This window comes from Protopterus annectens, chromosome 5.part0 (genome assembly GCF_019279795.1).
Source record: "Protopterus annectens isolate FY-2018-M chromosome 5.part0, PAN1.0, whole genome shotgun sequence".
Classification (NCBI taxonomy): Eukaryota; Metazoa; Chordata; order Ceratodontiformes; family Protopteridae; genus Protopterus; species Protopterus annectens.
This window is the reverse complement of record NC_056735.1, coordinates 290,582,028-290,596,891: the sequence shown is the minus strand read 5'-3', so window position 1 is coordinate 290,596,891 and position 14,864 is coordinate 290,582,028. Positions and strand designations below refer to the sequence as shown.

The window sequence follows — 14,864 nt, the reverse complement described above, 5'->3', positions numbered from 1 at the left end:
CCGGTGGCATTTGCTGCAGGGGCAGAGGGAAAGGCAATTTCAAAGCAAACCATTTCCAAATGGATAAGTCATTGTATTCGTTTTTACTATATGCACCATGGAAAACCTATCCCCCAGGGGATCAGATCCCATTCCACCAGGGCTGCATCTACTTCTACAGCCTTTATCAGAGGTGTTCCTACCAGGGACATTCTAGAAGCTGCTACCTGGAACTCAGTTCATACGTTCACCAAACATTACCACTTTTCTCTAAATCCAGAGCTGGCTTTCCTACTGCTGTACTGCAGGGCCTTATAGCTGGTCCTAATGCTGTATAATTCCCTCCACCCAACCATAGCTTTGGGAATCTACCCAAATGTAATGACTGCAACAGTGAAACATGAAGAACATAGTACAGTTGTATACACTTACCATAAATGTAGATGTTCGAGTGTATTCACTGTTGCAGTCCTCATTACCCTTCCTCCAGCCCCCCTTTTTTTTTTCCTCTGGCTATACCTCTACTTTCTTTCACTATGCTTAAAAGCCTTTTTGGTGTATTTGCTTTTGGGTTTGGAGGTGTATATTTTCTGTGTTTTTTTAATTTTATTTGCTCCCCATTTGGGGGGCACCTGACATCTGGGGCAAGAAAAACTGATGTAATGGCATCAGCTGCATGTTTTATACCCCTGACACCATGATGTCATGGAAGAAGGGACAGCAACTGACGCAGGACCAAAGACTTTGTTAATCAGGCCGACTGAGGGCAACCTGCCAGCAAATTACTCAAATGTAATGACTGCAACAGTGAATACACTCGAACATCTACATTTATGGTAAGTGTACACAACTGTACTTTTCAGCAGCCAAGTCCTCACAGGGCAGCTGCAAAGTCCTAAAATGTAGAATATTTTTGAAGTTACATAAAAGCAAGAGAGCATATTCTGCATAGACGATTGTTTGGTATGTTTCAGATGTCAAGTACTAGAGCCTTGAAATGTTCCTGTTGAGGAACTACTGGTTTCAGAAATGGTGTAAGAGTTTGTTAGTTGAATCCTACAAGTTAAGCCATTTAAAGAAGGAAAATTAAACTGTGATGGTGTGAGGCTTTCAGTGCAGCTTGAAAGGAGTATGAATAAAATGAAGTTCAAATTTTACACTGATTTAGTTTCTCCTGTGTCTTCTCACAGCTGAGCATAGGTAGTACATATTGCTAATAGCTTTGTTGAGTCCAGTTAGTAACGGGCATTGTATTTGAGGTATGTCTTCTATAGGGACACAGCCAAAATATAATATCTATAAGGAGACCTAAGTAAGAGACTAATACTGCCCTTTAAGAAAAGTATCCATTGCATAATAAACAAACTTGAATCAACCTGAAAGGAGTTATTGGGCAATAATCCTCAGTGTGCATAGGAAGTTGAATAGATATAATATTGAAAAGACTGAATGAAGTAGTTTTGTGGGACTGTTGAGTGGGCATAACATATTTCCTTTTCAGGGTATTGTGGTGGTAAAATATTCTCATTGTGGAGGAATCTCCCTTTTTGGCAATGCTGAAAACATTGTGTAAAGGTATTTTTGTACAGAGATGGTTTTATGCATTGGGTGGTAGTATTAATGTACAATATTTAGATTCATGTTTGCATAAAGTAACTTCGTTGCAACAGTCTGGTAATTCAATTTTTTGAGGTTCTAGTGAAAGGTGAGCATACAAATGTAACATCAGTAAAAATATATTTGTAAAGAATGAGTGCACTATAAAGCTTTCACAAGCATAGTCTTGTAATTCAGTCACTCAGAAACGCTCCACCTTTGCGTACACACACTCTTTAGCCCTGCCCCAACATTATAGACTCTTGCCACTTGCTTTGAGATCTCCCTCCCTACTTCCCACAGTGCTTCAATTCCTCACCATCTTACTCATCCTTCCTCTAGCCCCCACTTCACTGTACCATCTGTAATCCTACCACTCTATCACGCAACCTTCCTTCACTCTTCTATCACAAAGCTCTACAGTCACCCACCTGAATTCCAGTACCTTACCCCTCTCTTTCCTACACTCCTTTCTACACCTACAACTCATACACATCTTCAGCTACACCCTCCCTTTATGTCATCTCCTCCTAACCTATCCTTCTTAAACATCTTTATAAATTCACCCCATTTTTCTCATACTCCTCATCAGCAACAACATTGAGTCTAATCCAGGTCCCTCCCACAAACACCCAAAACCTTTCAACTCACCTCCCCCTCTCCTGTGTATTAATCAATACCCAAGGCATCTCTAATGAACTTGACCAAATAAACAGCATTCCTTACAGTCCAGTCACTTGACATCACAGCTGTCAGTACAACATGGCTCAAGCATACCAACCCCAATTTTCAGCACTTAACCCCCTCTTACAAGTATCATTAAAAGCAGGACCTGGCAAAAGATAAGCTGGGAGCAGTTTCATTTTTTAAAATAAAAAACACCGTAACAGAGCTGTCATTGCTCATCAGATATTGAAACCAACTGGATCCTTCTAAAATTTCCCTCCTGAAAAAAATCTTTACCTTATAATAGCTGTTGCTTACCTTCCTCCACCAGCTTGTCTTTTAACAAATTGAATTTTTAATATCACCTCAGCTTCTTGCAAGTGTCAAAACAGTATTATTCTAAGTGATTTTAGCGTAAACTACCTAGGTCCCATGAGAAATGTCATTGCCAAATTCCTGGCCCTTTATCAGCATTATAGTTAGTCTGAGAGTCCACCCATCCAAATCTTGTAACCAACAATCACTCCATCCTGGATTTGCTAATCACTTACAACCTTACTGTTATCCCCAAATTATCTATTCTTTCATTCTCTTTCAGTGACCACTCTCCAATAATCTTCCAAATTATCCACCAATCACCAAAGCTATCACCTCAAACAAGTTGCTTTCAGACCAGATCCACCACCAATACTGCAAACCTTAAAACACCTAAGAACTATCATCTGCCCCCCCCCCCCCGCAATTACCAACTTAAAGAATCCCAGCTCCACTGCCACAGCTCTTTCTATGGGACCTGACAATATCCTTGGCTGTGTTCTACATGAACTACAAAGTGAACTGGCACCTCAACTGTGTGCCCTGTTCAACCACAGCCTCACCTCAGGCTTTGTCCCTACCGAATGGCGCACTGCTTCAGTCATCCCCCTCCACAAAGGAGGAGCGACTACAGACGCTGGGAACTATTGGCCCATTAGTCGACGAGTCTGATATGCAAAGCTATGGAATGCATCATTGTGGACCTAATAAACAAGGATATAGAGAATATCCAAACTCTGGATCCCACACAGTTTGGTTTTGTGAAGGCTAGATCATGCCTGCTCAACTTTGTCGACTTCTTTGAGTCAGTCACCAGAGCTGTGGATGAAGCCAAGGGGGTTCATACAGCCTACCTTGATCTGGCCAAGGCCTTTGATACCATTCCCCACTCATGAATCATAGAAGAACTCACTAAGCTAGGCATCAACCCCTATATCACTAGGTGGGTTGCAAACTGGCTCACAGATAGAACCCAAGTCAAACTGCCGACCACTCATGAGTGGAATCCCACAGGGTTCGGTCCTGGGTCCTCTCCTGTTTGGTATCTACTTCTCTGAAGTCCAGACCAACATGAAGGGACTCTGGCTGACAAAGTTCGCAGACGATTGCAAGTTGGGAGCTATTATTTAACTCCCCAAGTGATGTTGACATCCTGCAGAAAGGTCTCACTGAGACCAACGACTCGGGTCAGAACCATGGCCTTAAGCGCAATGCCAAAAAAATGTCGTCATCCCCTTTGTGAAAAACATGGTTCCCATGAATTACCAAATCTATGGTAGTCCACTGAACACAGAAGGCATTATAAGAGGTCTGGGAACACAGGCTGACAGCAACTTCTCTTTTGACCACCACATTGCCACTATGGTCAGAAAGTCCTATGTGGCACATATCTAAGGGTTTTGCACCCAGGAAGAAAGAGGTCATTGTCTCCTTCTACTCTTCCCTCATTAGGGCAATCATTAAGTACAATGCCCCATTTGGTATGTACCTCACTAAACACCTGCAACAACAGTAGAGGCCGCAAAAGTACCTCACAAAGAGGATCCTAGGCCTTAAACATTTGTCTTATATGGATAGACTCAAAAAAACTCTCCAACTATTCTCTGTCTCATGTCACCTACTTAGAGGCAATCTCTGCTTGACTTAGAAAGCCATGTCTGACCCAGATCTGTTAGAAATGCTACATCTAAAGAAATCCCAATTCATCCACAGCAGACGCTCCAGAGACCTCAAGCCTTATTACCACATTCAGCAAAACATGCTGGAGGGACAGGTTCATAACCCAGAGATTGCCCGTGCTATGGAATAGACTTCCCATACATGTCAAGCAGAGCACCTCATTGGACATCTTCAAGAGAAATTTGATGAGTGGATGGGAAATAGAAAATTCACCCCAGAGATCACTCCAGTGGCTTTACTCAACAGAGGCACTGGGAACTAAGGTCGGGTGGCACAATGCCAGGGTAATCCTATAGGCTAGGCTTGTAAAGGCTCCAGGGCCATTAGCTTAGTACACAACTATGAACATGCCTTCTTCCATTTTCAAGTCCAATTCTTCCCTCTCACACAGCACCTTTTCAGGTACAACAAAACTAACAACTGAACTGAGAGCTTTGTTAATTATTGAATTAACATCATGGTTATCTACTACATGGTAGTGTTGAAGATTACTTAATGGCTGGCAAGGCAAGACAGGTGTCTGACATTTTTGTTATCACTGGAAACAGTGCAAATGTAATTGGTTACACTTGCCTTTTTTTGGGGAGGGGTGGACTTTAATCCCATTGTTAACTTATCTGGAAAATGTTCAGTTCTTTATTTCGCAGTTTGCCCGATAAAGAATTTTTTTCCCATACCCCTTTGGCCAGTTCATTGGCTGCTACCTGTTTAGGATGGGGGCCTGTATTCAACTCTATTGCAGATTTCGATACCCATATGACCCACTCTAAGTTACTGATGTAATGCATTCTCTTGACAGCATGTTAAAAACTAATTTGTCAGATTTTAAAATTGTTAACTTTCTTTAATTTCATGTTTTAATTGTATTGTTTTATGTAGATTCTCCTGGCATACCTCCTAGTGCCAATGCACATCAGCTCTTCCGAGGATTCAGTTTTGTAGCAATTACCACAGAAGACGACAATCAGGGAATGCAGATACAAACTAATGCAATTGTACAGGTGAGTCATTCCAAGTGTAACATCAGTCAAATTGATGCCTGCATATAGCCTCTTCCTTGATTCAGATTTCAAAATAAATTAATGCTGTAGTGAAAAAGTCCCTGATTGAAGGTCTTTACCATAAATGCATTTTGAGTTTCAGTGATTTTCTGATGTGGGCAGTCATGCATGTTAGCTGTCTTCACCACTGATCTAGTGTGGTACTTAAAATATGTTGCTGATATCTTTCTTTATTTTCATTTTCCAGGTGTATAGCCTGAGTGGTTTCAAGCTAATAGACTTAAAGCCTCATTCTGCAACATCTAGTGTCCTGTAAACATGATGTATGTAGTGATAATGCCCTCTTGGAGTGACTGAAGCTTGAGACAAAAAATGTAAATTGCGGTAATGGATGTAATGGGATCCTATCTCGTCTACATTCATAACTGATGGGTTCGGAGCCGCTCCGACTCGGCCACTATATACTAGAACGAAGTCTCTCATTGGCTGGGCTTCCCCTTATCCCAGAATGCACCACGCCTGCTTCCCCAGATCTCGTTTGCCGCTTTTCAAGCTGGACGTGGTCTCGACTTGGCTGGAGCTAAGTGTATTTTCTTGACCTTTTTGGTCTTTTTGGCTAGGGATTCTGTCAGCTTTTAAACAAACAGCTGTTTTAACAGCTTTGTGAGCGTTTGTAGTCAGTTTTGTGAAAGTTAGAATTTTATATTTTTCGAGCTTCTAGTGTACTGGGCAAGGCCCGTTTAAGTTAGAGGGCCTTTGCCCTTATTGTGTGATTATTTTTCTTGTTGTGTGACTGAAATAGTTTCTTGTTTTACCTGTTGTATCGGGCTAAGCCCGTTTAAGTTAGAGGGCTGTAGCCCATATATTAGTTTACTTCTGTGTTTTTTCTAGCTATCTGTTACCTTTTCTACTGTGTTCAGTATGTCTAAGGAGCAGAAATCAGGATTTAAAAAATGTGCTAAATGTAATTATAAAATGTCTATTACAGACAGCCATGCTGTCTGCGTGTACTGTTTAGGGCCTAAACATCTACAGGATACTTGTAGTGTTTGTCACGCTTTTTCTTCCAGGGTCCTTCAGGAAAGAAAAAACAAGCTGATATTTAGAGGTCTTATTAAGCCTTCATTTGAGGAAGCGTTGGCTTCATCTCCAGCTTCTAAAAAGAATAGATCGTCGGCTCCGTCCAGTCCGTCGGGCCCGACACCCAAGAAGCATAGATCGTCTGCTCCGACCAGTCCGTCGGACCCGACATCTAAGAAACATGGATCGACTTCTTCTTCCTCGGCTCCAATGGCTTCGGAGCCGATGGCTGAAGGGTCTGCCTCGGTGCTTCTTTCCTCGGCTCCATTGGTGTCAGAGCCGCAGGTTAGTGCATCGAGAGGCTAATCACCTACTTTGGCTCCTTTGGTCTCGGAGCCGTTGGAGGTGTGCAGCTCAGACTCTTCCCCCTCGGCCCCGGAGCCGCCTTCGGCGCCGACACCCTTACAAACGGTTCCGGTAGTGTTGGAACCCTTTCGGAGCCGATCCCATGTTTTATCGGAGCCGAGGCGGAAGTCTTCTCGGCCCCAGTCTATTTCCTCCAAATCCTCTAGGTTGTCAGATTCGGATTTGGATAGGGTTATCCAGAGGCTGTTCCAGTCACCAGTTTTTACTAAAATGATCTCGGCTCCAGCCCACTCGGCTTCGGAGCCGATTCCCCATTCCGTGCATTTGATTCCTCCTCCGACCCCCTTGGAGCCGTTGGAGTCAGTGCTGGTAGAACGCAGTGGAATCGTCCAGTCGGAGCAGGGACCCCCTCGGAGTTTCTCTGCTCCGACCTTCATTCCTACCCTGTCCTCGGTGTCAGGGTTTGGTACCGGGTCTTCCTTGGCGGGGCCGAGGGCAACACTGTGGAGCTCACCTCTTCGATGCCCAGTCTTCCCCTCGGAGCATCGGCCGCAGGTATTCCCGGTACCGCCGTGGTCTCTCAGCAAGTGCCCTCTGCAGAGTCTGGAGGTCCTGCTTTTGAGGCCATGAGGAGTGCACTGGCCATGACCTTGCCGGTTCAGCAGGTTTCTACCTCACCGTCCCAAGTTTTGGGTACTGGTGCCTCTGGAGACATTCTTTCCCACGACAGTGGGGCCCCGGGGCCTGAGGATACCCCCTTAGAGGGTTCCCTTCTTCCGGGGGGTCCTTCTGAATCTGCTTCGGATGAACCCCCAAGGAAGAAACTGTGCAAGAGGAAGCACGTTGATTCCCAGGATGAGTCCGTCACTTCAGATACTGACCTCGATGATGCGGAAGGGTCCCCAAAATCATCCTCGGATGACGTCTCCTTCTCGGATATCCTTGAGATCTTGAGACAGAGAGGCGATTGGCAATCCAAAGCCCCTACCGCTGAGGAGTCAGTCTTCCTCAAGGCCTTCGGGGCCCAGCCCTCCTCCTCCTGGGTGTCTCCACCCTTCGACGAGTTATTAGATCTAATCTCTCGGAGTGTGTGGGAACATCCTGATACAGTGGAACCGGTGCCTGCCAGACCTAATAAGTTTTTTTCAGCCCCTCCCCAGAAGGAATTTCTCACTAAGGGTGTTGCAGTTGATGCTATGGTGGTGGCATCTGCCACTCAGCAGGACGTGGCAGAGGCTTCAGCGTCTATTCATACTCCTAATAAGGATTCTAGGAGCATGGATAGGTACGGGAAGCGTACCCTTTCTTCAGCGACCTTTACCCTTCGGCCGCTGAACTATCTCTGTCATTTTACAAGGCTCCAAAGGGACCTCCTCAAGGAGTTAGGATAGTCTCTTGCGGGTAATCTTCCTGAGGCGTCAGCCCAGACCGTAGGCGCCCAGATGACTACCCTATCTTCTATTGTCAACTCGTCCATGAGGCTCATTTCCTATGCAGCCGAAGGGGTGAGTAGAGCAGCGGGCACAGGAGTGGCTCTTAGGAGACAAGCCTGGTTACGCTTGTGTCCACTCGCGGAGGCCTTTAAGTCTTCCTTCACCGACGCCCCCTTTGATGGGTCTTCTTTGTTTGGACCCAAGGTGAAGGACACACTTACTCAGTGCGAGCAGGAGGGCAAGACCTTGACTGCCGTTGGGGCCCATTTTTCCACTCCCTCTAGACCTTACCCCAAGGCCCAGAGAGGAGGGAAAATGTGGTTCAGAAAATCCCAAAAGTTCTTCTCTACTCCACCGAGTGATCCCCCCTCCAGAGGCAGGGGGGGATTCCGGAAGACACCGCCCTAGAGGTGGCAGAGGCCCCCATAACTCTGGAGACCGCGATTCCTTTCGTGGTTCCTCCTACCCTCAACATCCCTAGGATGTGGCCCGGCTGTGCTTCTCTGGAGCCAGATGGGGGTCGTTTTGCGAAACACCCACAGGCTTGGGAATCTATAACCAAGGATCAGTGGGTGCTTCGCATTGTAACCGGAGGCTACCTCATCCCCTTTTTCAAGCCCCCTCCTCCTACAAGGAGAATCCCGGACGTGCCACCCAGTCAACGGGATCTAGCAGCCGTAGAAGTTTCAAAGCTGCTAAGCAAAGGGGTCATCCATCCCGTCCCCGCCGACCAGATCGGATCAGGAACTTACTCGAGATTATTTTTGGTGCCAAAAAAGACAGGGGACGTAAGGCCCATTTTGGATCTAAGCTCATTAAATCGTTTTGTGAAGAAGTCCAAGTTCCGGATGGTCACCCTTCAGTCCATTCTCTCGTTATTGGAGAAGGATGTCTGGATGTGCTCCATAGACCTCAAGGACGCTTACTATCACAGTTTGATACGTCAAGAGTCCAGGAGTCATTTACGCTTCCGCCTAGGAACCAGTCATTTCCAGTTTCGTGCACTGCCCTTTGGTCTCACCACAGCCCCCAGGGTGTTTACCAAGTGTCTGGCAGTGGTGACAGCTCACATGAGAAGTCTAGGATTCCAAGTGTTTCCCTATCTCGACGACTGGCTCCTCAGTGCCACCTCCGAGCATCTACTGATTCGAGCGCTGATGGCCACAGTAACTTTGGGTCTCTCGCTGGGAATCACTTTCAATTGGGAAAAATCTGTGCTGTGGCCATCTCAGCGTATCACCTTTATAGGCGCAGAGTTAGACACAAAAAGGATGTGGGCATTTTTGCCATCAGTAAGAATTCAGGTTCTACAATCACAGATTCTAAATTTGTTACCCAAATCTCGAGTTCCTGCCAGACAGATTCTTCAGTTATTGGGCACGATGGCTGCTACTATCCTCTTAGTACCGTTAGCCAGGCTGCACATGCGGGTGCTGCAATGGCTATTATCAGTTCAATGGTCGTACCAAGAACTTCCCCTGAACCACCTGGTTCTGATTACGGACAGTTGTCGTCGGGACCTCCGTTGGTGGCTGCGTCGGTCCAACCTGGACCGGGGGCGTCCTTTTGCCCTTCAGCCCCCTGTTGCCACAGTGACCATGGACGCCTCCCAGATAGGGTGGGGGGGGTCATTATCTGGACAGGTCTGTCCAAGGCACTTGGCAGGATTGCAAAGCGCACCTTCACATCAATATCCTGGAAATGAGAGCGGTGCTTCTGATTTTGCAAGCACTTCATCAGGCTCTCCCCCAAGGTACTTTTGCGATTCTATCCGACAACATGTTGGTAGTTTGGCACATAAACAAGCAGGGCGGAATCGGGTCCTACCCCCTTTGCAGAGAGGCCATGAGAGTATGGCGCTGGGCCATAGCTACTCGACATTTCTTAGTAGCCACGCACATTCCGGGGAAAGCCAATGTGATTGCAGACAGGCTCAGCAGGACTCTCCTGTTGCCCCACAAGTGGTCCCTCAACAGCAGAGTGGCTGCGCAGATCTTCACCAAATGGGGTCTCCCTTGTTGCGACTTGTTCGCCAGCCCCAACAATGCGAAGTGTAGAGAGTTCTTCACTCTGACTTCCTCCCAGGGGCAGTCTCCCAGGGATGCGCTAGCCCACAATAGGCCCCTCGGTCTCCTTTATGCCTGCCCCCCGATCCCCCTTCTCCCGAGGGTGATTCAGAAGGCTCTTCATGTAGGGAGCCACATGATTTTGGTCGCCCCACATTGGCCCCGTCAGGTTTGGTTCCCATTCCTTCAGAAGTATGCGGTACAGGGCCCTTGGATTCTGGACCCAGTGCCGGACCTGTTGTCTCATCAGTCGGGACACTCTCATCCGTCCCTTCGTCGCGACTGGCTGCTTGGTTACTCCACTTCCATCCTTAGTTAGAGATAACTCTCTTTCTCCAGAAGTGATGTACATTTTGTCCTCTTCCCACAAGCCGTCCACCGTTAAGCTGTATTCCAGCAAATGGAAAAGGTTTGCCTTTTGGGCCCAGCAGCGATGTATTGATCCTCTTACGGCCCCAGTTCCGCAGGTCTTGGAATTTCTAGCTTCATTGTTTCATTCAGGCTCTTCAGTCTCCACAATTAAAATTCAACTGGCGGCTATATCTAATTTTCATGTTTCCATAGAGCCTTCCTTAATGGCTAACAGACTTTGCAACTCCTTTCTTAAGGGAGCCTGGCTCCTCAGGCCTCCTATGGCTCATCCTCTGCCCCCTTGGGACTTAAATTTGGTTCTGGCCTCCTTAACTGCCCATCCCTTTGAGCCGGCAGCCACTTGTGATATAAAATTTCTGTCGTGGAAAACCACCTTTCTAGTGGCAATAACTTCTGCTAAGCGGGTTTCAGAGCTTCAGGCTCTCTCTTCTACTCCTCCTTATTTGATTTTTCATAAAGACAGAGTTTCCCTCAGATTGAATCCATCCTTTTTGCCTAAGGTAGCATCCCCTTTGTGCATTCAGCAATTATTGGAGCTCCCCGTTTTCTTTCCAAATTTTTCTAATAGAGCAGAATATACCTTCCACCAGTTGGATGTTCACAGGCAACTGCGTTTTTACTTCGATAGGACCAGGCAGATACGAAAATCTAACCTACTGTTTGCGTCCTTTGCGGAGAATAGGTTAGGTCTACCAGTTGCCAAAACCACCATAGCCAAATGGATTAAGGATTGCATCTCTTTCATTTATTCACAATCAGGCAGAGAGTTACCTTTCCCACTTAAAGCTCATTCTACCAGGGCTATGGCCACCTCTGTAGCTTTTCACTCCAAAGTTTCAATAGATGATATTTGTGCGGCTGCTACTTGGTCTTCTCCGCACACCTTCACTTCTCATTACAAGGTTGATGTGGCTTCCCGAGGCAGAGCTTCATTTGGTTCTGCAGTTCTCAGGAGTGTGTTCCAATGAGCCACCTGGGATTTAGGTGCTAGGGACGCTGTCCCATCAGTTATGAATGTAGGCGAGATAGGATCCCATTACATCTTTTAGTTATGTACTTACCATAACTTTGGATGTATGGGATCCATCTCGCCTACATTCATACATACCCACCCTCCTTCCCCCTACCTTTTGGATTTGGAGGAAATATTGCTTTTGCTGAGCTCTCCTCTGGAAGGGCTCTAGTTGGTTACAGTTATTGGTATGTTTTTCTGTACCTGTATGAATGTATGAAAGCGAACAAACAAGATCTGGGGAAGCAGGCGTGGTGCATTCTGGGATAAGGGGAAGCCCAGCCAATGAGAGACTTCGTTCTAGTATATAGTGGCCGAGTCAGAGCCGACGGATCGGCTCCGAACCCATCAGTTATGAATGTAGGCGAGATGGATCCCATACATCCGAAGTTATGGGAAGTACATAACTAAAAGTTATGTCCAAACAGATAACGCAGTTGCCTTATCTTGAAAAACCATCTAGTTGAAAGCCCTCTAATAAGAGAATGCAGTCTAGCAAGTTCTGCTGCAAGCAGCTCACCTTTTGGGAAAAGGGGTAGCTAAGTCAGATTATTTGCTCTACAGGCAAGAAAAAAAGAAAGAAACCATGAAACTGTTTATTTTTATTTTTTATGCAGAATCCCAAGACCACATATGCTTAAGAATTCTGCTACATTGAATTATGAAGATGTAAGTTAAGCTGCAACCTTTGTGATTAGAAAGAATTAGTAAAGGATGAAATTGCACTACATTGCTAACCAATTTTTTGTCTTAATTCACTATGGTACTGCCAGAACGCTTATGAACATAAGTCTAAAGTTTGTATCCTTCTTATCCAGCAAATTTTTAGAAGTTTTTACCTGCTTAGGATGTAGCACTGTTTTCTAGAGTGTGTGGGTGACTTTTCATTAGTCTGAAAAAGCTTGTAATAACATCTTGTGCGTCAGCAAAAGTAAGGTGCACACTCATTTAGTTTGTTTTATGCATCCCAGCCTAACCACATTAGCCATTCAGCTGTAGGTGACACATGCACCTGCTGTCTTGGCCAGAACTGCAGGTACTAAATATATACATATGTGTTTTTTATTTTTAAAATCATGGCTAGTGCAACTTTAAAACACTTTAAGCATAATAATTCTGTTAGTACATCAGTCATGATAAAAAACAAGCCTTCTACAAAAAAAGTATGAAAAAAATCACGGTGGAAAATGAGATGTCATGCCAGTTATTAATATTGCTTTCCACTCCCCCACACACACGATTGTAACAAGCCCTTTCATTTTGTAAGGTGAGCACTTGAAATTGTTTGAGTATTTGGTTGATCCAAAGACTGCCATTAGTTGCAAATACTATGATCCTCAGGAACATTTTTCTGTTTCACATATGTTCAAAATAATAATTAAAAAATTATATCTATGGGCAGTGTTAACAAGTAGATAATACCCCCAATAGCAATGGATTCAGGTTTTTTTTAACAGTAGTGTGGATATTTCTTTTGTTTTGAATCAGAAAATAAAAGGGTTGGGGTGGGAGTTGATTATAATTATACATTTGAGGGTGAAAAGTGTAGAGAGGGAGGTCTGGAGTCAAACTGGATAAAAGCAAACTGACATTACTTGATCACTGTTTGATTGTCATAGATATTGTTTACCATGGAGAGGCAGTGTGCATGTATGAGAGTGGCAAATTACAGTATATTGCATAGGCTGTTATTTGGCCAGCCCTGTTGGTGCAGAGAGATAAAGCCTTTGCTGCAACCTAGGTGACTTGGGTTCATTTAATTCCTTAGGTGGCCATTGGAGCTAGTGTGGGAGGCCCATACTGGATGGAGGGGTATTTTGTGTCATGAGAAGCCATAATTCCCTCCCTCAGAAGCATGTATCAACCCTAGGGCATGCATTTGACTCATCAAGCCACAAATATGGTAGCCTTCAGGTACATGGAAGCATATATTCACACTTAAAAGGCATAATGGTCTTTGTAGTGATGTTGCATAGCTCCCATCCAAGGAAGACTTTAAAGCCATATTAAAAATGTCCTTATTGCTGGGATGCCAGTGAAGGCAAAAAAAAAAAAAAAAAAAAATTATCTCCATGCTTGCCTTTTGTAATGGCACTTCCAGATGGCTATCACCTCCTTTCTTGGAAGATATTTGCTGCATGGAGATAAATGGGGTCATGTCTGATAGGTAAAGCTTGATGTACAGCAAACATGGAAGTGAAAAGCATACAAAATTAGATTTCAGATGTTCTTTGTGTTTCACTGTTGCAGTCATTACATTTGAGTGATCTGTTGGCAGGTTGCCCGCAGTCAGCCTGAATTCCAAAGTCTTGGGTCCTGCTTCGGTTGCTGTCTTCTCTTCCATGATGTCAGGTCATCAGGGGTATAAAATATGCAGCCAACACCATTTTCTTTAGTCTTTCGTGCCGCGCGGTGCACGAAGCAGAAGCATTTCGCAAGTGCCGGTCGGCCGACTACTGAAATATTCGAGTTTGAGTTTCAGATCCGAAGTCTTCACTAAAGCTACGTCCCCCTTGGGGAAACTTTTTTCTTGCTTTTTACCGATGTCAGAAAAAGTTAATAATTGTATTACTTGTGGGAGGCAAATCCCTCATAAGGATTTCCATTTATACTGTATTCCTTGCCTAGGCCCTGATCACAACGTGCCTGGCTGTCAGTTTTGTGCTAGATTTAACCAACGCACTATTAAGCATCGGTATATTTTTGCATCAAAGTATTTTGGAAACCGATTTAACTACTCAGAAATGTCGTTGGATAGCAATCTGACTACCGGAGTACATAAAAAATGCAAAGAAAAGGACAGAGATAGGCAGTCGAGATCCAAAACCGATGAAGCTTCTCCTAAGCCAGTCACCGGTTCACCGGTACTCAGTGAGGCACTTTCACAGCCCCTGATACCCACTACCTTTGAGTTGCAGGCCTCTACCAACACCCATGTGGAGTCCGGCATGCCGCAAGATACTCAAGGTATTGGACCGACGGATGTATCTCCCTCTGATGGGTCCGGAGCCACTGAGCAGGCACCGGCTTCTGAGGGTGTATTCAGACCTCAACATTTGTATATCAAACCGACGACAGCTGCAAAACCAAAGACAAAAGCAACTTCTAAAACTAAATGACACATGAGTCATGTGCACAGGCCTCTATGCCTTAAAAGCAGATGATCAAAATGGACGAAGACCTTATTACCTTGATCAGGGGTACCCATCCCCCTCCAGATAACAGGCCTAGGCAAGACACTGATTATGAATCTTCAGATCAGGTTTCTATTTCTTCTGATTCCTCTTCTGATCAGGAATTATCTATACCTCCCTATGAGGATTCTGATGCTGAGGAGGCTATTCCATCTGCATCTCCT

At 45.1% G+C, this 14,864-nt stretch overlaps 1 protein-coding gene across 1 annotated transcript in view; it reads left to right on the top strand.

Annotated features, from left to right (window-relative positions):
- Nucleotides 1–14,864, top strand: part of RPS6KA3 (ribosomal protein S6 kinase A3) — a 1,945,113-nt gene that overhangs the window by 1,210,360 nt on the left and 719,889 nt on the right. Inside the window, exon 14 of the mRNA XM_044072275.1 lies at nucleotides 5,116–5,237. Within this exon, the coding sequence (XP_043928210.1) occupies nucleotides 5,116–5,237 (122 nt within the window). The remainder of the gene's footprint in view (nucleotides 1–5,115; nucleotides 5,238–14,864) is intronic.